The sequence below is a fragment of the Siniperca chuatsi genome, linkage group LG6, assembly GCF_020085105.1.
Source record: "Siniperca chuatsi isolate FFG_IHB_CAS linkage group LG6, ASM2008510v1, whole genome shotgun sequence".
Classification (NCBI taxonomy): domain Eukaryota; kingdom Metazoa; phylum Chordata; class Actinopteri; order Centrarchiformes; family Sinipercidae; genus Siniperca; species Siniperca chuatsi.
This window is the reverse complement of record NC_058047.1, coordinates 10,519,761-10,543,289: the sequence shown is the minus strand read 5'-3', so window position 1 is coordinate 10,543,289 and position 23,529 is coordinate 10,519,761. Positions and strand designations below refer to the sequence as shown.

At 38.5% G+C, this 23,529-nt stretch overlaps 1 protein-coding gene across 3 annotated transcripts in view; it reads right to left on the bottom strand.

The window, feature by feature from the left end:
- The window catches only part of rabgap1l (RAB GTPase activating protein 1-like), a 121,484-nt gene continuing 97,955 nt past the window's right edge, over positions 1–23,529 (bottom strand). For 2 of the 3 annotated variants that reach the window (XM_044200444.1, XM_044200445.1), the window contains exons 20-26: positions 11,950–12,042; positions 7,876–7,986; positions 7,093–7,197; positions 6,122–6,205; positions 5,488–5,559; positions 4,276–4,476; positions 1–3,503 (exon numbers count right to left, since the gene is read on the bottom strand). In XM_044200444.1, the coding sequence (XP_044056379.1) occupies positions 3,348–3,503; positions 4,276–4,476; positions 5,488–5,559; positions 6,122–6,205; positions 7,093–7,197; positions 7,876–7,986; positions 11,950–12,042 (822 nt within the window). In that variant the 3' untranslated portion in view covers positions 1–3,347. Of the gene's footprint in view, positions 3,504–4,275; positions 4,477–5,487; positions 5,560–6,121; positions 6,206–7,092; positions 7,198–7,875; positions 7,987–11,949; positions 12,043–18,155; positions 18,530–23,529 lie in introns of those variants that run through there. The other variant, XM_044200446.1, reaches the window with a different exon arrangement.

Genomic DNA, 23,529 nt, shown 5'->3' with positions numbered 1-23,529 from the left:
TGAACAGAAAAACGGAGATTTATTAATGCAGGTCAAACAGTACAGCAAACAGTGTTGAGTCGGACCAGCCCCTCCCTGTGTAACAGGACTGTGGTATTACAGCAAACTGTAAACTACACAACACACCTCTAACCCGACTCACCGCCTGCTTTTGCATCATTGAAATGAACTGTGATTAGAGTGGATTATAAATTGGCAGCTGTCCTCTCAGCGACAATAATCAGTTAAAAAAAGAATTAAGCTCTGTGATCAGAATAACTTTTAAACAAACAAACACATTTCTTGAAATAGTGTTTAAAATAATGTTGCTTTAGTGCACATAAAAGACAGGGAGATCTCTCCAACTTGGCCCCAGTTTACAATAAACTGGCTGTACGACTTTGTAACTGTCACACATGACCAACAAGAATGATGCACGATAGTGAAGAAGGAATGTCCTGGAAATTATATTGGTGCATTTCCTCCAGTGGAGCTGCTCAGTGGCCACCAGCGAAAGGACAGTGGTTGTACCGGGAGGCTCCTGGTGGAAATGTGTGAAACAGGCTGCTGAAAATGATATTCAGCAGTTCTGTTTATATGATCAGATGACATGGTTGTTGGTGAGTTTGGTTCAGGTCGTTGGGAGCACAGAGGAAGATCATTGGGGACGGAGCAGAGGGGAGGCTCTTATGGCACAGCTGACGCTCTCTGACATTTCAAACAGTAAGATGGCTTTCCTCTCATCAGCCAACGGCTTCAGTCATCAACAGAAAAGGCAGCCACGTGAAGAAAAAACCATTTCAACTTTAACCACTTGAGTTACAGTGCAGAACACACACATACATACACACATCCAAAAACACTCACACACAAACGAGTACACATGGGCTTGGTCAGAGTCCAAAGGCTGATTTCAGTGACAACCAGAGTGGAGAATAAAGCAGAACATTTGGCATCTACACTGCAGCTCTCTGCCTGCTAACATGCATTCATGTTAAAACAAAACACAGACGTTTTGGCTAATTGTGTTTGTCAACTTAGTACACAGATAGCAAAATCATATTTGTGTCCTAATATCACTGGCTGTGGTCCTCACACTTCCTGTTGATATTAGGAACTAGTAATGTAAGTAATGTAAGAAGTATGAAGTATTAGTAGTTGTTTTTTTCTTTTTCTTTTAAAATCAAAATAGCTCATGTATTCAATTTGATCTTTTTTGCTATTTTACATGAGGCACCTTCCCTTGCTAAAGATAACGTAATCCTATGAAACTATAAGTGAGATGTTAATTTTCAAGCATATGCGAATTTACTTACTTCTTACAGAAAACTGTCAGATGTACCTGCACATCATCTTACTTTTAAACTTTAGACCTGATTTAAGTTCACACTTTCAAGATGCTACTAGTTGGCTGGTATCATTCAATACAGTTTATACTAAAGTGAGCAACACAGCCAACCAACAGTCCACCATGGACAGAGGGAAGTATTAGGTATCCACATGCTGTTCTCATTGTGTAAAGAATAAATTAAAAAGTGTGTTTTAACCCAGCAAAGGACAAAGAAGGTGTTGGCACAGCCGTGCACATGGCCTCAGGACTGTTTGGCAATGATGGGGGAATATTGCAACTTAATCTTCCTTATTAATGTTATGCTAGGCGTTTATTTAGGGATGAATTGTGCTATGTAACAAATACCTTAGAGCCTACACTGCATTATAAAATTACCTAATTTAATGTGCTGACTCTGGTATCCACAGTGAATTTTGATGACAGTAACAGGTATGAAGGGGTGAAGACTTCCAATACATCCTGTGGGTGTTGTCTGCATAGCATTGCATAACAGACAGACAGATACACTCAGTTTCTCCATAATTACGGTGATGGATTATCTGGCTCTTTTCAGTCAGGAAATAACAAATGCCAGAAAATGGCTTCTTCTGAAATAAAAAAAACATGCCCTGATATTTCTAACTATAATAACTGCTTGCAGACACCAGAGACAGTTGGTGCAACTTAAAACAACGAGATTAACGGGTAGATTTAAAAACATTTTCAAAGCTTAAAAATATACAACCAAGGTCAATCTGTAGCTTGTACATTTTTTTTAAACCATTTCGGAGACGTATTACTACATCACCGAAGATGTGTGGCATTTTGTTATACTAATTCCAACTGAATCATTGGATGAAAGAGACAGAAAGGGCAAAGAGAGCCCATTTCTGTTGTGATCACAGCTAACCAAACAAGAAATCTGCATGTAGCGACACAGAAAAAATAAAAATGCCAATTAAATACTTACAGGCATGAGCTGGAACTGGGATAAAAAAAAACTTTAGTGATATATATATCAGGTAATATTACACACACTGAGTCAGTTCAACACATGACTGAAGAAACAGTCGGGACATTAAGCACATTAAGATCTCTACAGGTTGTCACTTTGATTCTTCAGCTTTTGGACTCGACCAGATTGATCACACACTGTGCTTACGTCAACATCTAAAGAGATGACATTCAAATTCCAAACAGTAAAAAAAAAAAATTAACAAAAACTTTTCCTTGCGTTTTTTTTCTTCTCTTAAAGAACTGTACAAGATTATTACAAAAATCAATAATTAGTTATACATATTTATATGACAACATTGTTTACGTTATATTACTATAAAGAAATACAACTTTTTGTGTTGTTCTTGTTTAAGACTCTGAATGCAGTATTCCTTTTTCAGAGTGCTGTGGCTTTGCTGCACTGAAGATGGTTAATGAAGATCACTATATTTTCTATGCAGTTATCTTGTAATATCTCTGCATCTGTAGCTGCATCACTATCATTGAAAATACTGTCCAAATTATGAGGACAGTGTATGCAGGTTTAATTCTCAGCTACCTAAAAACATAATCTCACACAGATAAAATGACTATAACTCTGCAGTAGCAATGCCTGGCCACAGGGTGGAGCTAAATTATTGACCTACATGAGGGATGCCACTGTGTGAGTTAATTCAGCTTTCTTATAATGAGGTTTAAGAGATCTAACTCACCAAAACAGTATCAGCAACAAGCACTGAACTTTAAATCAACTTCAAGCCTCACTGATGCCTCACCATCACCTGTGAAGCAGAGAAGGTAAACAGTCACTTTTTAGTTCACTCAAATGTAAAATAAGTGAAAGACGTGTGGCTGGTCCAGTCCCCCGCCTGTTTCCTCCGTCATCTTTTCAGTTATTTGCAGTCCAAGAAGCAGGTGAGCTCTGCTTTGCCACCGGCTGAAAAAAGGAATACTGCATTTCTCCACTGCTTGTTTCTTCAACTGGTGTTCCTCAGCTCTAGTGTGCATCCTGCAAGGGACAGGGAGATGGAGGGAGGGTCGTCTAGGCAGGGCCCTCCTTAGGAGAGGACGGGGTCTGGGACGTGGAGCTGGAGGAAGAGGAGGCAGAGCTCTTCAGGGAGCCCAGAGTCTTGCTGAGCCAAGAGTTCTTGGCCGCCTGGATCTCGTTCATCAGGACTCCCCGCTGGTGCTCGAGTTCCTGCAGAGTGACAAGAGGAACAGAGCACTTTGGGTCAATTGTGAACGCATTCTCTCTTGTAAGTCCATTCAACACACTTCACTTTGTCATGTGGCTCTGTATTTTAGCTTGTGTTATTCAGACAACTGTTAGATGGATTGCCATGAAACTAGGTACAGATATCAATGTACCCCTCAGGATGAACTAAAATTACTGTGATGATCCCTTAACTTTTCATCTAGCGCCATCATCAGGTCAGCATTTAAATTTGTCCAATACTTTAGTTTATGACCAAATTTTCTGCAAAACTAATGACATTCCCATCAGCCTCAGCTCTACTTTGTGTTTTGTGCTATTTAGCAAATGTTAGCAAGCTAACGTGCTAAACTAAGATGAGGAACATGGTAAACATTATAGCTTCTAAACATCAGCATGTTAGCATTGTCATTGTGAGCATGTTAGCATGCTGACATTAGCATTTAGCACTAAGTACTGCTGTACCTATATAACACCTCACAGAGCAGCTAGCATGGCTGTAGACTCTAAATTGTGCTTTGTGTCTTTGTTTCTACCTTTATTTTGTTACTGTACTGAATGAGCAGTAAACTCAGTTACAAATAAAATTATCCACAGTTTTTTTCTTTGTGATACTGTCTTTGATCTTTATGACAGTTTTATTTATTATATCAATTTTCTTAGGACTGCTCCTACAGACTTGGTATACTGTCCTGCATCCCTGCAGCAGTTATTATTATTGTTATTGATATCACTGTCCCTCCCTGGTGCTGCTGACCTGGATGCGGCACTTGGCCTCTACTAGTTGCAGTTTGGTCTGTGCCAGCTCCAGCTCCAGATGCCTCAGCTGCTCCTTCAGTCCGTCCTTTTCCTCGTCCAGCGGCTCAGTGGATGTCTTATCCCTGCCGGGGGACGATGCCTGGAGGGACCCCAGGGTGCTGAACAGGTCCCTACAGTGCTCACAGCCCATTACTTTACTCTGCACAGGGACACAAACACACAAGTGTGTTAGCAAAGGTTGGTGGGTGAACATACTGTATAGACTTGTGAGTACAGGTAAAAACACATGTTCTTGTGCATGTACACTCACATATTGGAGCAGACACATCTCTATGCTACAGTACCAACAAGTGCTATGCTAAAGCAGGAGAACACATCTGGTGTGGCAGAACACTTGATTGTTATGCAGTAGGTGAAAATAACATTCTTGGTTGTTTATACTGTATTTCTTACAGGCAAAAAAGTTGCTCCTTTGATTTTGCCTTTTTCCTGGTGGCCAGGACCTCACAAGCAGACACATTAAAAAGCTCAAGGGGAGTTTAATTTTCACAGTTCATCCATTTCATCATACTAAATGCACAGCTCCATCCTGTCATCTATCAACAACGATCTTTGTTGAGTGCAAAAAAGTAATACAGTTAATCCATAGCTAACATGGTATAGCAGTCAATCACAGCACATTGAACTGGTCATTTTATAAATTTACAATAATGTATATCTCTGAATTAGGTTTCTCTTCTTGTCCTCTCAACTTCCATCTTCTGCAAGTCCTCATTAGTTTTTTCTGGTTTATTATAGCAATATAAATGACAGCTCATGACTGCTGTAGTGCAAGTTACCATTGGCAGAGTCCTGCGGAAAAGCAACCATCAGAGTGACATAAGTGAAAGTGTTACGTTGACACCGACATATACCGTTTTTGTCTCCTGAATACTTTAAAATGATCCCCCCTGTGTTGATACACTGCCACACCCACAAAGAGCAACATCACATGTTTGACAAGGGCTAAAAGAGCTGCGTGGGATCATTTGTGCAATTAGGGCCTTTATGGGTGTGATAATGTGCCAACCTAGGCTTGTCTTAACTGAACTGAAAGACAGAACAGAACAGACCTCCAAATTCCTTTGTTTGCTGCAACATATTGTGGCTTTAGTTAGGAGTTTGAAAGTCTCCTTACTTGCATCTGCTACCTTCTACAGTGTAATCTCACCCTGACGATGTCCAGCTCTTCTTTTGTTGCCGCCTGCTGTTTTTCCAGCCTGGTGCTCAGTTGGGAGCAGATCTGAAACATGGAGAGGAAGTCAGGTTATATATATATATATATATATATATAAGATGCCACATTTGAACTACAAGAAACGAGATACACTGAAGAATTCTTAGCTTGTGTTTCTCCAGGAAAACTTAACTGAGCAGATGCTATTTTCCATTAAAGTTCTTTTCACACTCACATAGCTCCCCATATTCAAGGAAAGAAATCTGTGTTCTTTGGGCTTTACCTGGTATGTAGTTCAATCTTTATTACCCTGTTACTCTGTGTAAACAGGTATTTTTTGTAGCAGTGAAGGTGTTGCATAAATTATACAAATACAATTAAAACACGAATACATGTTTTGGTTATTACTGTTACTACTAATAATATTACCTTTATTTACAGATCACTTATAAAGCAGTTGCAAAGTGCTCACAAAATAAAAAGAAGTGTGAATAATACACGAAAATTAAATGTACACATCTTTGCAGTTAATGGTTTTGTCAAATCTATTGTCCAATGTACTGACTGTAAATGAGTTGCTGTTTTTTTAAATACAGAAGATGGATTGAGGTTATTAAAACTGTCCAACCTGTTTGTATTCTGCTATGATCGCTGTGGTTTTCTTGATCTCGAGCTCAGCTTTTTCTAGCTCCCTCCTGAACACTTCCTTCAGCTGAAAGGGACAAAACAAGACGACAAAAACATAAAGTCCTACATTAATCAGGAGGATGAGCTGACAGGTCACAACACTATAACATAATGTTTATACATATGCAGATGTCATAAATAAATAGCCTTGGTAAGAATTAATAAAATTCACATATCCACTGTGTTTTTAAATTATTATGCAACTGTGGTTAAATATATACTGCATCAGTCTCTCTTTAAGGGCTCATAAACAATAACTTTAATAATATTAGCCACTTTGGTGATCAATGGTAACCACCACTCACTAACCTAGATTACCACACTATACCTCAAACTCATATAGTAGATGTACACAGGAAGTTTTGTGTTATAGTGAAATATGAGTTTTAAAGATGCTTTAAATGTAAAAAAAAAATAGAGGCCATGAATTTTCGTTGAATGTTTGATTGAGCTGTTGATCAACACCAATTATACAACTACTGAGTATCATTTAAAATGGTGATATGTTACCTATTTTCTAGACAACTTCTGCTCTAATTACCTAGCACACACTTATTCTGTTGTGACAAGGTGATTTATAGCCATTATAAGCCCCCTGCTGATGCATTTTCTTTGGTCACTGACTGAAACTGCATTAATTAATTAATTAGTAATTTTGCCTTTCAGTGGAATTTTAAGTAATTATAACCAAAAATAGTGAAGCAATTAAGCCAACTTCACATGAGACACATACTGTGTTGCCTCAAAAACATTTGATCAAATTTCTGTTTTTAACAACAAAATACAGTAAAATAACTTTAATAGCTTTGATTGCAAAGATCATTGAGCCAAGTGCCCAATAAGGCCTGTAGGTCGTTAAGGCTGAGCTTAACCATCTTAACGAGGTGAGGGTAAACTGAGGGCAGATGTTACCTGAGCCGTCTCCTCCTCCTGTCGTCTCTTCTCCTCCTCCGTCTCCACCAGACGTTGCTTGGTGCTCAGCAGCTCTTTGTTCAAAACATCGGCCTTGTCTTCTGCCTGAGTGCACGTACACGCACAAACCCTTCACTTAATACAAAATCTGCAACTGTAGCACAGTGCCATTTTCACACAACCATCGAAGTGCACAAACACATACAGCAGCAACGAGAAGCAACAAGAGGTTCACTAATCACAGATTTTGGATTTAATGCTGACTTGATGCACTGGAACATCAGCACTTTTTTAATCTTTACTATTTATTCATTAATACAGTTCTAGAGATTCACACTGAGAACTGTCCAATACAGCCGCAGTCCTGTAGAGTTGTTTGGTAAAATGCTTATGAGCACCTCAACAAAAGCTGTTGAGGAAGAGTGTTTAATATCAGAAAAGGCTAGGAAATGTTTTTCTGCTTACAGCTACATTTGTCTGTTTATGTTGCTGTCAGAGTAATGGTTTTTAAATCAGCTCAACATCTGAAATTTCGCTGCCAAAAAAAGTTGCTACATGCAGCGCATTTCCAAAAGCATATTCATTTGAATCATAAAATGCTTCTCATTTTGCTCTGTGTATAAAACAACCAATGTTGGCAGTTGGGAACAAATACTACATTTAAACACAACCTAACTAAGCAAATAAATAAATCCAGCAAACCACCACATCAGCTTTAATTTGATACAAAGTAAGCAGAATATATTGTAGGTTTAAAAACATCCTGTGGAGGTGCTGTGTTACCTGGTCAAGATCGTTTCGAAGGGCAATCTTACTGGTGACCAGTTCATGGGCCAAGTCGTCATTCTCCTGTTCCAGTCGCATACTGGCCTCCTGAAGACGACGGTTCTCCCTCTGGACAAACACATAAATGGTTGGACAATGTATTAGTGCCTGTAATGTCAATCCAAAATTGTAAAAGGATCATGTGTTAGATGCACTTTAGAGCTCAGGCCTCCTGATAAAATAACAATGTCAGGAATGTCTGAGAAGTGATTTCTTAGTTACATCTTACTACAGAATGTGTTGTTTTTGTATGAATGCTGTAATGTAAACAAACATTTAGTGTCTACAAAGTGATAACTGTGATAGCTGAAGTAAGACAAACAACCTCATTATTCACTTGACAATGCATTTAATGCAGTATATTTAATGAGCTTTGTAAGAATGATAATATATGTCCAAAAGTCTAAGAGTTTTTTCAACAGAGAAGAATGTACTGCTGAAATTACTTGGACTGTTTTAAAAAAAAAAAGCTTTTATTGATCAGGAAAAGGCAGCAGTCCCTGTTCTATTTGTTTTAATTTGACTTTGTTGTTGCAGCCCTAAAAACCTAATAAAGCTTCCCCCCGCCCACCACACACACACACACACACACACCATCTTAAAGTCCCATTGTAGACCATGAGTGGAGTCTCATGACTACTGGTCTGCCTGTAAACAGTCTCACATGATGGCCATGCCTCAATGGGACGAAACAGTTGTCATGGCTATGAGCAGCCACCTGACCTTGATATCCTGTCACTTTAACTACGATGACCTCTTCTACCCCAATTAACACACACACACACACACACACACACAGATATATGTGTGCACACATAGTACAAATAAACTGTGTAGTTTGTAATTTGTAGAGCGCCTCTTATATAATGGTGAAAAAAGCAGAACACAAAGGACAAATGCACGTGCACCTGAACATCACATAGACACACTCACATGCTTTGGAGACCGTTTGTATGCCACTCAGGAGATTAAATTAATCAGTGATGTGTTTAATTTGGGCAAACAGAGAAAAGACCTACGTCATTTACATGTGGATCCACACGTCCATACGTCATAATTTAGACTGATTAAACATCTGAGACTTTATCCTAAAATCTTGCATAGCCCACCTTTTAATATCTTGCCAAAAGGACTACGTCAGTCAACATGGCCAACTCATATTAATCAGAAAAAATATAAAACTCGTACATTAAAGTTTAAGATTAGTAAAATCCATACGCATAAGAACCTGTACAAAATCTCTCATATTAAAGTCTTTGTTGGAGCAGAGGCAGCTTACCGTGCTGCAGTCCACAGCCACAACAGCGTCTTCATATTGCGCTTCCAGCAGCACTGACTAAACTTTAACACATGATCTGAACAGGAGTTTCCCTTCTCTGTGTGACACTTCCCATCCACACTCTCTCTCCCTCTCGCTCGCCTTTCTTTACTTTTTTCAATGCTTTTTAAAAAATTAAGATAAACATTTAAAGCAGCCAAGAAAAAGTACAACTGGCCAAAAAAGTCACCCAGATTTTACACATATAAAGCAAACACACGCACAAATACAAACACACACCCCAAAGAACACAACACAATGAGTACATACCTAAACCTCGAGTATGAACCATTTGAAAATGTTGAATTGTTAAATTACAGTACGCATAAAGTAACTAAAATCCAAAAAGTAATTCCTTCAATAAAAATTTGATATAACATTTAACCCTGTGCTAATTTACAAACAGCAACATTCCTGCTTTGTCTACTTTTTGTCTTCTTGCTCTGTAAGAAAGTCTTTCCACTGAATACAGAGAAGATGGCTCTGGTCCAACATCTTATCTACAATAAAAGTCTTCCTTCCTTCCCTCCAGAACCAGCAGCTTATACAGAGCTGCTGTTTACACCAACATACAACTTCTGCCTTGGGGAAAAAACAACTACATTTAATTCTTGAGGTGCAAGTTTTCATGATTGTTTGTGTTTGTTTATGTTTCATAATTTTACTTTTATTTCTTATATTTTTGTTTCTGTTAATATTTTATTTTATCCCCTCACAATTACTACATTTGTGATATTCCATCAAGCATTTTCTGAGTTTCAGTTTTATTGACTAGGGAACTGCTCACTGATGTGTTTAGCTAAGTGAAGGTAGGTTTCTTGTTTGTACCTAAACATTTCGACTCATCCAAGACAACAATCCAATGGCTGCAAAATATTTTGAGAATTTTCACAAACTAAGAAACTCTGTCTTGGTTTTAGCTCGACCACCAAGCATTTTTCAGTTTATTCAACTGAGGCCAAAGGAATTCCATTTGTCTTGCAGACCCAGCCATGTATACATCTTGAATTTGGCTTAAATGTGGGTGGAAACAATGAAACAGCAAACCAAGTTTGAAATGTTTACACCAATCCAGTACATTATGAAGGTGAGGATCAAAGAGTGGAGGTGTTTCTAGTAAGTAATTACAAAAAAAATTGGAATGAACGCCTGGCAGTGGCCTTCCACAACTACTACAACTAGGCGTCTCTACATATCCTCATGAAGACTTTCTTTTAAAGGTCCAGTATGTAGGATTTAGTGGCATCTAGTGTTGAAATTGCAGTTTGCAACCATTTGAATACCGCTCGGATCATCCTCCCCTTCCAAGCGTGTAGGAGAGACTATGGTGGCCACGAAACCTGCGAAAAACGTGAATGGCCCTATCTAGAGCCAGTGTTTGGTTTGTCCGTTCTGGGCTACTGAAGAAACATGGCAGTGCAACATGGCGAACTCCGTGGAAGGAGACCTGCTCCCTCTGTAGATAAAAAACGGCTTATTCTAAGGTAATGAAAACACAACAATTCTTATTTTCAGGCGATTATACACTGTTATATTCCATTTCTTCCAGTAACTCCTCCTAAATGTTACATACTGGACCTTTAAGTCAAAATACCATGGTCTAAAGGCTATTTCATCTATTAGCATCAGCAATTTAGTATGCTGAGAATCATACAGTAATAGTTTTCCTATCTGCTAAAGCAGCTGGATATGTTGCCATTTTCTTGCTAGGAAACAAAAGTTTTGGGAGCTCTGAAAAGTTTGTAACCTCATTGGCAACACAGGTTGTTCCTGTCCGAGAAGTAACAGAAAGGAAGAACTGGGTCTTAACTTTTAAACTTGTTTGTAAACTTGTTTACATCAAAACTTCTTGTTAAAGGAATAGTACAAAATCTCTAACTAAGAACCTGCCCACTACTTGGAAAAGATGTATGCTTTCCACTTACTACATGATCAGTGGGTATATATTGGAGATAAAAATTCTGAACTATTCCTTTAAATTTTATAAAAAGTCTGCAGAAAAGGAATCTAAACAGCTCTAAAAGTTTCAACTCTATCCTCCCAATTTCAAAGACAAATTTGGAAAAAATTAATTAAACTGTGCCCTAAGCTGATTTTGTAAAAACAAGAATGACAGATTTAAACCAAGAGGAAGGGAAAGAAATGCTGATACAATAGAGCAAATGAAAGAAAGATATGCTGACAGATTGAGTTTGTCTCTAAATATATGCCTTACTTATCCTGTTTTTACCTTCTGAAGGTAAAGTCACTTTCAGCAGCCAAAAACCTCCAACAACCCCCACGGCTGCTTCGCCCAAAAATAAATGTTATAGATGTTTGGGTCGATAATGATAAAAGTCTGTGCCGTGTGAAATGCCACATTTTAAGCCAGAACAGTGTCACAAATATTAACAAAAGGTACAGTTTGACAAAACAGTAGTGCATTCACAGGAGACTTCTAATCTTAGAAACATGGCTAATTTTAGCAAATACTTGTGTATATTAAATTTGTTGTCCTCACTGCAACAAAAGAACCGCTCTTTCATCACAGACTTTAAAATGTATCAAAGAGCCAAGTGTTTTTTTTAATCATCTCTGAGACTGAACACTATCTGAGAAGTTATTCAATTAAACCACCATATTCAATGTACCACAAGTAACAAATGTAAGAAAATTAAGATATGTTATATCTTAATGTGTGTGTGTGTGTGTGTGTGTGTGTGTGCACATCCTACCTGGTATCGGTCAATGGGGTCTTCTTGTTGCAGCTGGCTCTCTCTCAGTGTCTGATATTCCTTCTCAAACTTCTTCAGCTTTTTGGTTGGAACCTAAAAACGCCAGAAAAGTTGGTGACATCATTAGTTTAACTTTCATGCGCCCAAAGCTGCCTGATAAAATCCCAGCCCAGTGCTTTGTGAGTGAGGGGAGAATGTGCGTTAATTTACTTTGAGAGACAAAATGATGAATTTGTACTGAAAGCAACATTTTGGCTTTTAATACCGTGATCAGTAAAGCTATTTGCAAAAGAATAGATCATGCTCAGTATTCCTCTCTGGCTCTAATTTTGTCAGTGGGATTCAAACTAGCAACTGTCTAACAGCCTACTTACTCTCAGCAATAGTGTACTTTCCTGCTTTCTCTCCAAAACACATATACCAATTGACATTTCACTGGATGGGTCAGAGGTCAGCCACAGCTAAGAGTACAGTAAGTAAGGGTAAGGTGTACAGAACAAGGACAACATCCACTTATCACTCGTATATTTATACTACAGTACATATTCAATAAGGTATGTCACATATACTGTATGTCAATATGCTGGCTGATTTTACTCATCGTGGACTTTGCTTTATGTCAACAGTAAAAAAAAAAAAAGAAATTGAGTTTACCAACTTTAAAATAAACTGAAACGATTAGACATAAACAGATATCCTTGTAACACAAGGTCAAAACTTACTTAACTATCTGAAAATTGCTGCTGAAATATTGTGGTATTGTGGTTTGTGCTGCACAGTTTCTATTGCACAATCTGCTCTATATACGTTTATGACCAGCGCGTTTCTGTATGTTTTTGTCTACATGTGCTATTTTCACACTAGTTATGATGTAAAAATGCAAGAGATCCACATTGCACACAACAAATGAGGCACTTTATAGTACATTTGACTGTAAATCAGCCACACGCCATTATTCTAAGAATTCTTCTCAGCCAACAGAAACTTTCAGTTCACACTTCGAGCTACATGACCAACAGTCATTCATTTCCTCCTGAGATGAAAGCCAGCGGAAACTGGGATGACGTATAGACAAAGTTGTCTGAACTTGGTCATTTGCTAATGAAAGCCAACGAGATGAATACCTTGCCTCACTGTGCTATGAATGTAGTTTCATTCAGTAAACAACATATAGCCCTGCCTGTAAAGTACAAAATGGGGGGTGATTCATTCTCTGCAACTTCAACTGTCTATGATTTAAATGTTTAAAATGTTTTAAGGCACAATCAGTAATCCAAATTTACAAAGGACTAGATGCCCACACTGACTGACAAGTTTTTTAATATACAACAAAAGTTCTATATATCTATATAAACTGGATTAAAACAAGCCTACTATATTTTCAATTATGTTCAGTTCAGAAAAACAAACATAGTTATTTCTATAGGTCTCTTTCTTCCATTATGTGTAAATATTTCTGTAATTCATGTGATAAAAAATACTGATACCTTTAAACATTTCTCCAACAACATGGTAATCCTAAAAGTACATTTGTTAATTTTTTTCTGTTTATTTTCAATGAATGTTGTTTAATTAAGCACTCCACAGCTAGTCATGATAACATGTTCAAACAATCTAACTTGGTGAAATCAATCAGAAACAGTTTTGAACCTGTGACCTCTCAGTTATGGCAGGTTGGATACAGAAAGGCCACAGAGAGTTGAACTGTGTTCACTGAAGCCCATCTAAGATCTTTTTAATCTCAGAAACTACCAAGCAATGCAAACAAAAAAACCAAAACCTGTGACTTCCTTGTGCATTGTTCTGCATCTTGGAAGTACAGTTCACATGAAGTATCTGCCACAGGAAATTCAGTTAGTAAGCAAACAATTATACTATTCTGTGTGGTGTAACTATCTCTGAAATTCACTTTCAAATATTGAGAGCTTAAGGGTCATGTAACTCCCATAACACAGAAAATACTACTTTCAATCCAAGTTATGGAGTGAAAACAGCCAAAATATCAGCAGAGTTGTTTTAATCAAACAGCAGTGAAATATGAGACAACATTGATGACTGACTGATATTGAACTGCATCTGTGTGTGTGTGTCTGCTTCAGGTTGGTGGTAACGTTATCTCCCCTGTGTGGAAACAGCGTTTCCATAGCGCCCACCGTTAAAGCTGGGGATTCCAGGTCAGTCTCAGTCACATGACCCCTCCTCTGAGACTGCCGTGTGTGTGTGTGTTCTTTAATGTCCTGTGTTTAAACCTGATTCACTAACATCTGGGTGCAGTTGTATGCTGTTTATTTCCTTGAATCACATGTAACATACATATGAAGGGGTAGAAAAAAACTGACCTCAATATAAAATGCATCACTTCTTGAGTGGCACAAAAGCGTTACAAGACAGTCAGTGTTTAGAAAAGTGACTACTGAAGCTTTTTATGAATTGAGTACAGGTTGGATCACTGCCGTTTTGGAGCAATCAGAGGAACACACTGTACAGATATCTAATAGGGAATGTCAGAGATGATTATTTTAAGCTATATTTTAGCATCTAGCAATCAAAAGAAGAGCATTAGCTTGAAACATCACCAGTGGATGTATCACTTAAGGGAGCTACAGTGTGCGGACCCTTTTCATGTTTTTATTTTAGCATTTAGTCACATTATTGTCTTCTGTATCTCAACTTTTACTGCTGTGACAAATTGATTTTTCACCAAAATCAATAAATGTCCTTCCTTTGCTTTTATAATTTGAATTAAACTTCGTATACTTCCTCACAGTCTGCTACAGTCTGGTGTTTATAGATCTGACACAATAACGATAAATGACACTTAGTCACTGTAGAACTAACACTATTATTATAACACTACTATTATAATTATTAACAATGTTACTATGACTATCTTTATTTTTTATTTTGGTGGTATTTTTCAGCAGTCGCAGTTCTTTACTAACCGCCATTTTGTCTTTTTCTAATCCATCACTGTGATTTGTTCATAATTTACTGGTCTTGTAAGATAAATGTTCGATAACAACATAACAATGACATGACAGCCAGTTTGGCAGTATTAATAAGGGGCTATAAATGCACAATATTTTGACTAAACACACAGGAGTAGAAATGTCCACATTACGGATGACCCAGGAACTGTTGAGGTGAATCAACGTCACACTGTAATCTATCTGACACACAATTTCCCAGCAGATAACAGAACTCAGACTCATTTTGTTGTTATCTGTGTGGGAAGAACGAGCAGCTTGGTCTCTGCAGGCTGGTTAATAATCGTTTTATTGTAACAAAACAATGCAGACAAATTGAACGTGGGGTTCCCCTGTGGGCACCAACACATCCACTTACACACTCAAGGTGCTGTGAGGTGTTCTGGATGCCGCCAATCTATTAATTAATCCAATTTGACTTATTATCATGTTTTATCTTCAGCTATAATTCAGGAAGTGACCCACTGTGCTGCTGGAAATGAAAGTTTTTCCTACTTTTTGGTGGTCAATGTGATAAAAGTGGGCCTTTTTAGTTCCTGAAAGTTGATATTTAGGGATAAGAAGATTTTTACCTCGCAGCAACAATATGGCAATATGTATGTCATAACTATGTTTTTGCAGAGTTGACCTTTTTAATGTCAAAAACCATCATGTTTTTAATGTTTACCAACAAAATCTTGTTCTTGTCTGGGGGTAAAAAGGCCTTTGAAAAACTATTTAGCCCGTTTTGGTTTTGAGAGTTGAACACACCCACTTCCATCCCTAAAATCCACCACTCGCTTGTACTTTCATATACTCATTTATGGCCTTCAAGCATTCTCCTAGAGAATCTACCCCACCAACTAAAGACATTGGTTGTGTCATATTTTCCAAGCTTCCTGTATGTGATGCAATGGTTTGACACCAATTTCTGCAGGTTAACAAACATAAACTGTCAGTTTGATTTTTTCCTCTCTGGTGTTCAACTTTCCACTTACACACTTTACAAGAAATAAAGTTTTAAGAAAACCACTAGGTTGCTTGCATTAGGTGGAAATTACTGTACAAATCATTTTGCATAGTCTTGAATGGGTATTTAGTATTTTCTGTAAAGACAAAGTACAAATGCTGCATGTGTTATTAAAGATTAACGTAGATTACTTAAATTTTTGTTTAAAACAACCCCTTTTCAATTTGCTATTTCATGCTACCATGACTCAGTTTGTCTACCAATCGTGATTTTGTTAAAAAAACTGTCACTGCCTCATTATTAGAACAATATTTAGCACTGTGAGTCTAAAATGATTGCACTTTTGTTAAAAACCGAGCTGAATTAGTTCAACTGAATGAATGTGAAGAGTAAGAACTCACAACACTGAACCCTGATTGGCTGAGAAAAGCAGATTTTAGAGATCAGGGTCAGCTGTAGAACAGCAGCTGGTGGAGATTCAGTGTTTTGCTCAAGGACACTTAAGCATGTTGAGGGGTTGAATCTGGTTCTCCTGGGTTTACACCACCCTGCTGATAGAAAATATAGAACTTCAATAAGAAAGAAGAGGCTATTTCTCAGTGATGTAATGTAATTGCACAATTCAGAAAAGAGTTGGTGTTTTTATAACAGATCGTACAACCTTAATTTTGTATTTTTCATGTACAGCCAGTGAAGCTTAAGTGTTGCTCTCTATGACTTACACATTACAACAGAATCATTGACAGACAAGCTGAAGTCTAGCTACTGATTATGCAACCTGCTGCTCTCCAACACCCTTAAAACACACAAACACTACAGCATGTGTGATGAAATGCAACGAAAAACTGAGCTGTGCTTACCTGTTAGAGGCAAGGCCTTTATTCAAACATACAGACCCACTACAGCTACAATCCCACAGGATCCCCAACTCCAAGACCTTTCCATAAAAACTGCACCCGAGTGCTTCTACTTCTCTAAATCTGCACACCCCCCCCAGTCAGAGAGACTGCTGACCTTTACACTGATATTTCTATCTGATATTGTATCTGATATATATTAATCCAGAGTGACTTACACTCAGTAAAACTGTAAAATAAGTTACAATTTTCAGGTCATCAATATTACAAGTTACAAACCTAATTTAGTGATATTCCTGAAATTCCAGGGGCGGAGTAAAGCCTGCAAGTGAGTTACAACTAGTGAGCAAGTACAGGGCTGAGCATCTTGCTCAAGTCCACTTCAGACAGCAACACACACGGTTGCTGATAGACACAAACACATACACACGGGCAGCTTCACAGCTCAAATCCGCTGATGCATCCTTCTACTCGCTTCCCAGAACTTTCAGTGTAAATATTCGAGGCCAGTTTGACGACAGAGGTGCCACTCTGATTCAGGTAATGCGATTAAAGATGCCTGGTGCCACAGAAAATGGTACCAGGCCCACGTTTAGATTCCTGACCTAAATTCCTGGAGCAGAAAATGGAATTGGTCCCAAACCTCCAAACCTCATACTGGGTATTATACTACCAGATAGAGACTGTGTGTAAGTGTATGGAGAAAGGTGATCTGATCATACACGAGGTGGTAGTCCAAGAGTTTGAATATTGAAATAAGGACAAAACCAACTAGACATCTCAGAAAAAAGTAGGTCATGGAATTAAATTACCCATGTGAGGGAAACACACACCAATATCTATCTATCTACCCCCCGACACACACACGCACACAGTGTCCATTGATTCCAAATTGATGAATCAACCTGACACAAACAAGCTCTGTGTCTGGACTGACTGACAAAGCTCTGTAACCTCAAACATCAGACACACTTTCAGTAGGAACACAACACCCCCCCACACATTCATACAAGAGTCTACAACATCTACCTCATGGAAAGAAACATAACGTTTCTGTGAAATCTAACTTTTCCGACCTCTGTTCATGAATAAATTGATAAGCAATACCAGAATAAAAAAGAGAAAAGATAAAAACAGAGAGAAAATGGAAAAAATAACATTATAAAACAACAGAAAACTAACATCAGATGAAAAAAGAAAAAGAAAGAAGCAGGTGAATTCCTCTTTCCATTTCTCTTATCTAAAAACTGCAAGAGATAAGTGTCAGTAGAAATAGTAATAGGAATACACAAAATACAAATATAGGAAAAAGGGATGAAAGAAGCAACAAAAGATAGAAAGAGACAGAATGACAAAGAAGAAAGAAAGACAGTAAAATAAATAAATAAATAAGTAAGGGGAGAACAGACCTACCACCGGTCTTGGAGTTCTGAGAGGTCTGGAGTGGGCGACCAAGTGAGCCAGGGTGTCCTCCTCACCCGGCCGGTCGACTACATGAGCGTCGTATGCCACCATGATGGACACCTCCTGCATCATCTTGACTCCTCTTGCCCCCCACAGCAAGGCGGAGGAGAGGATGAAGAAGATCAAGAAGAAGGAGGAGGAACAGTGGTGGAGAAGGAAAGGGAGAGGATTGCTGCTGACAGGTTTTGTTTCTTTCTGAGAGTGGAGCTGGCTGCTTTCAAGAGTCTTTCAGGAGCTGAGCCCCGCCCACTGAGAGGAGGAGGAGGGGAGGGTGGAGCGAGAGGGCAGTACAACACACCTGTTTGTTTCTCTCTCTCCCTCTCTGTAACGCTAGACGTGTGTGACAAAGGAGGATGAGTTTGCTTTTTCTTCCTTTCCACTGAGTGAGTACTTCCCTCCCTCTCTCTTACTGTCTCTCTCATTTGTGCCTCTTTTTCTCTCTCTCTCTCTCTCTCTCCCCTCTCTCTCTTAGACTCTCTTTAGGTTGCAGTCTGGAGGGTTTTTTTTCTGTTTACTGCTGCTGGTAAAAATAAAGATAAAGGCTTGTTTACACATCTACACTCTCTCTGTGTGTGCTTGAGGTTAAGAGAGATAGGAAGGAAGTTGTCAGATGAACCACATTGACTTGTCGTTCATAGTTGCACATCGTTTCAACAGTAAAACCCAGGAAGTGAAGTGAAAGCAACTTCCAGGCTGTTCTGGACGATGCCTGAACAGTATAAAGGGCTCCCAAAGGACCCCACAGCTAAAAAACACCTGACAATCTCGCTATTGTGATGGCATCAGGCCCCTCCTCTTTCCTCCTGACAGGAGAAATGTATCAACAACCCCTAGTTACTGTATCTATGAGTTCACTTAGTTGTCTCTCTCTTTTTCTGCCACTGTATTTTTCTTTTTATCCCAAGTGTATTTGGCTCTATCATGACGGTATATCGTAGAATTCTCTCTTAACAAATAGATACAAGTCAGGTAAGGTAGATTTCATCTCCAAATGTAAACTAATGTGACTTCTTATCTTTAGCTCTAGTCTCTACTCCAAAACAGATTTAGTAGACTTAGTAAATCTAAGGCAATTATGCATTAAGTGCAGTTTGTCATCTGTCATCTCCTTTATACATATGCATTTTCAGGGAGACTTCAGGGAGCAAATAACAGGAGGAGATACAATAAGTGTGACTAATTTACTAAGGTTCACACAACTTGTGAGTACCAGCTTTTGCATGACAACCACCACTAATGAGCAGATGCACATAGCACAGGTGTATTAAAAAAAGACAGCAACAAATGAACACATTACAAAAATATCTAGTGGGCTACACTGAATTATTTAACTAAAATCCATACATAATATGACATAAATAAAACAAGATTTCTTAAATATATTTTAAAATAATATATAAATAATGGATGACTAAAAATGCTTTCAGATGTTCGAAAGATAAGGGAGCGGGAATACCAAGGTCAGTAAACTATTTTGTGTTCACTAAACTTAAAACTTCCCATTCAGTTAACTGTGAAATCACTATAAGCTAGGAGTTTCTCTTTTAGTGAGATATTTACAGTGTGAATTTAGCTGCATTTAACCTGTACTTTCTTCTGTAAATCCGGCCCTCTGAGTTGTATCTTAAGAAAAGCCAGCTTAGTTAACATACTGTTAACTAAGCTAACAAACTGTTATTTAGCAAACTAGCCAACAGGTTCATCAAATGTTAACATCTGGGGCCGGTATCACAAATTGGTAGTGTTGTGCCAGTCTTAATTTTAAGATAAAACAGTTTCATAAAAACAAAGACCAACTTATTTTAAGCCTAAAAAGTTAGCCAGCTGACCCCCAGACCCAACTCAGAACTAAGAGCCATGTTTCCATGGTAACAATCAGTGACACCTGCTGACCAGTGACACTAAATGACAAAAAAAAGAAAAGAGTAATTACTGGTTTCTAACAATGTTGTGGAGTGAACAAAGCCCTCTACATCTCTCTTTGTACCTTTTTTTGTTTGTGTCTATGTATTTCTCTTTCTCTAGATTTCGATCCGTCTAATATCCCTCTAATATACAGTATATCTTACATTATACTGTAAATAAAGGTGTCTTCATCCATCCATGTAGGTATTTCTCTGGGTCTCTATAAATTATTCTGTCTGTCCGTCTCTCTACACACATCCTTCTCTCTTTTTTCTATTCAGTCTGTTAAAGTTTAGCTTCTCTGTTGGAAGGATTTGGTAAAAACCGGATTAATCAGTCAAACCCTGAGCGGCAAATGAAAATATGACATTTCTCTCCTAAAAAAGTCATCACTCCAGCTGTGGTCCGGCTGATGTTTAAGAAGGCTGAGAAATTCAAATTCTTCCCATAATCCTCAGAAAAGCTAAGCCACCCTACTGCCCGTTGTGTTCATCAAGCCAAGGTGCCAGTGAATTCTTTCGATGTCTTAAGCAGCTTACAGAGTTCAGCTGATCCGATTTAGCCGTCGACAGAGAAAAATATGTAGGGGGGGTGAACATAGAGCAAAGTGGCTTGGACAGGCTGGTTTTCCCTTTTTCTCTGATGGTGGCTGAGCATGGCAGGTCTTCCAACACTCTTCCAAGGAAAGCATTGTATCTACTTGCTCCCTTAATCTAGAACCATTTAACGTCATGTACAAATGACTATAGCTTTATTTGTTATGAGTGGAAAAACAGGAGAGAACTCCCTTTCCACCCTGTTTCCTCTCTTTCCTTTCATCCCTGATCCCAGATCACCAGACAGAAGATGTTCAATAGATGCAACTGTGTTATCAGCATCAGCTTTGCCAGCCTGTCCTCAATACATTCACATGTTTGACTTTGTCCATAGATGTGCTTTTGTTAACTTTTGATGGCTAAAGACATCAGGTGGCCTGGAAAGTCAGTCATTCTAGTGACAGAAGTTACGGATTTGGCAACAGTGTGTGTAGTAAAGTCTTGTGTTGAGTGTGTTATGTGCAGTGTTGTGATGCTTTATGACATAACTGTGGCATGGCATGGCTGGATAGGTGATTTGATGTAGCTTTGTGCAGTCTGGTCTGTCACAAGCTGATGTGACATGCTGTGATCTGTTGGTGTACTAGTTTGGGTTGGTTGGATGGTCAGTGGCAAAATTGGGGAAAAATGAGGAGTGGAAGGAAAGGAAGACTCTTTCTTCTTTTAGTCCTTCTCATCACTCTCAAGGCTTTTTTTTAATCTCTCTCCCTCTGAGTGACTTGCTCCATATACTTTTATCCACAGGGAATATTCTATTTTTAAAAGTTAAAAGAGTGACGGATTTAAAAATATGACAGTAGAAAGAAGATGCTTTTGAGAAGAAGTTAAAGACCTCAGACACGCACAAACACAGTTTTGATGTGTAAACCTTGGCTATTAGGATGTGGGTGGGGACGGACGGATGGACACAGCAGAGTAAACTTGTGTAAGGTTTCTCTGAGAGAAGAGAGAGAGAAAAAAATGTAAACAAATACGCCAATGAGTCGATACGCTGATGAGTATGAAAATGATGTGAATAATGAGCTATGACAGTCACAGTCACCAGATTATAATCCAGTTGAACACCTATAGGAGATTTTGGACCAGTGTGTTTAATAGCTCCAATGCCACAATCAAAACACAGAAAAAGGAGAATTTCTTTATGCTGTTCATCCCTCCAGTAGAGTTCTACAGACTTGTAGAGTCTATGCAAAGGAGCGCTGAAGGTGTTCTGGTGGTGAGGCTTATGAATTTATGCCTGAAAAGTGTGTGTTTTTCAGTATGCACATTAGGTGTTTGAGTGTGCGTGTGCTCTTGTACAACATTAGGCCTTAGGTTGTATAGCTGCAGGATTGTGCAAGAGTGCCAAAATGCTACCAAACCACCAGAGATAAACAGTTAGTGACAGTGCAGGATATCCTGTATGTAGAAAAACACAGAAATACGCGACACATGGGGGGATCGTAAGCATTAAGAGCCATTTATCCTGCCATCATGCCCTTGAGCACAACAGAGCATCACAACCTGCTTACTCGCTGAAAGTTTTGCTAGATAAGAAATTCAGAAAATGCCTAAAATGTAAAATATTAACTGTATGTAGATACAGAGAGACATGGACAGAGAGCTAGCAGGGGCGAGAAAGAGAGAAGGGTGGAGGGAGGACGATTATCTCCTCCATCTTTCTCTGTCAACTCTTTCCTTCCTCTATCACAACACACTCTGCTGACACACACACACACACACACACACACACACACACACACACACACACACTATCATATACACTGTGTACTGCTTTTGGTCTCTAGTGACCTCAGCAAATTCCCTGAATGCCAGCAGCCTAATTAAGGTCAATAGCAGGATGATAACACAAGTGTGTGTGTGTGTGTGTGTGTGTGTGTGTGTGTGTGTGTGTGTGTGTGTGTGTGTGTGTGTGTGTGTGTGCGTGTAAGGGAATTTTAGTAACCATACAACCTGGTAAGCTTTAAAGAAAACTATGACTACCATCCATGGAAGCCATGTTTTATCTGTTATTGTCAGATTGCTGTCTAGACCAATAAACGACAACATACAAGAAAGACTAATCAGAACAGAGTAAAGAAACAGCGATAATAAAGGTTACACTTTATTTGGATAGTTCGCCTATAGATAGTTTATAGAGTATTTGTAACATTTCAACAGCTTATTATTTGAAATTCAACAATTAAACTGATTCACAAATAAAACTATTTTCTAGGTTTGATTAGGTGTAGGCACAAAAAACATCTTCGTTAGGGTATGTTCATGAATTGTCACATATACTATATTGATAATCTGTTAAACATCTACAGACAAAGTGAAACAGTTGAAATGTTACAAATACTCTATAAACTATATGTAGGCGGACTATCCAAATAAAGTGTTACTATAGTAAATAACATGGCACATTGCAAAGGGTAACAGCAGACAACATAACTAAACATTAAACCTGCAATAACTGATTTTCTTGGCCACTTGGAGGCAAATTGTGAACACAACATTGACATATCATCGCCTTTTAAGCCATAGCAAACAGTTCCTCATTTACACATCCAGCAGTCATGCAGTCTTTGGAGTCGTGTTTCTGGCCACCTGGCTAACATAAGTCCAATATTCACTCTCATTTTGCTCTATTTTTGATCTCTACCAGTGTGTCGCTAACTGTTGGTCTGCTGTCTGCTGCAGCCGAAAAATAATGTTATGAGAGCGGTGAGCGTAAACTAAAAATGTTAATTTATGGACTGGACATCTAAACAGTGAGCTGAAACTTGCTATAAAGCTCCGAAAAGCTGAGGGGAGCTGCAGATTCAGGTGATGACTTTCTG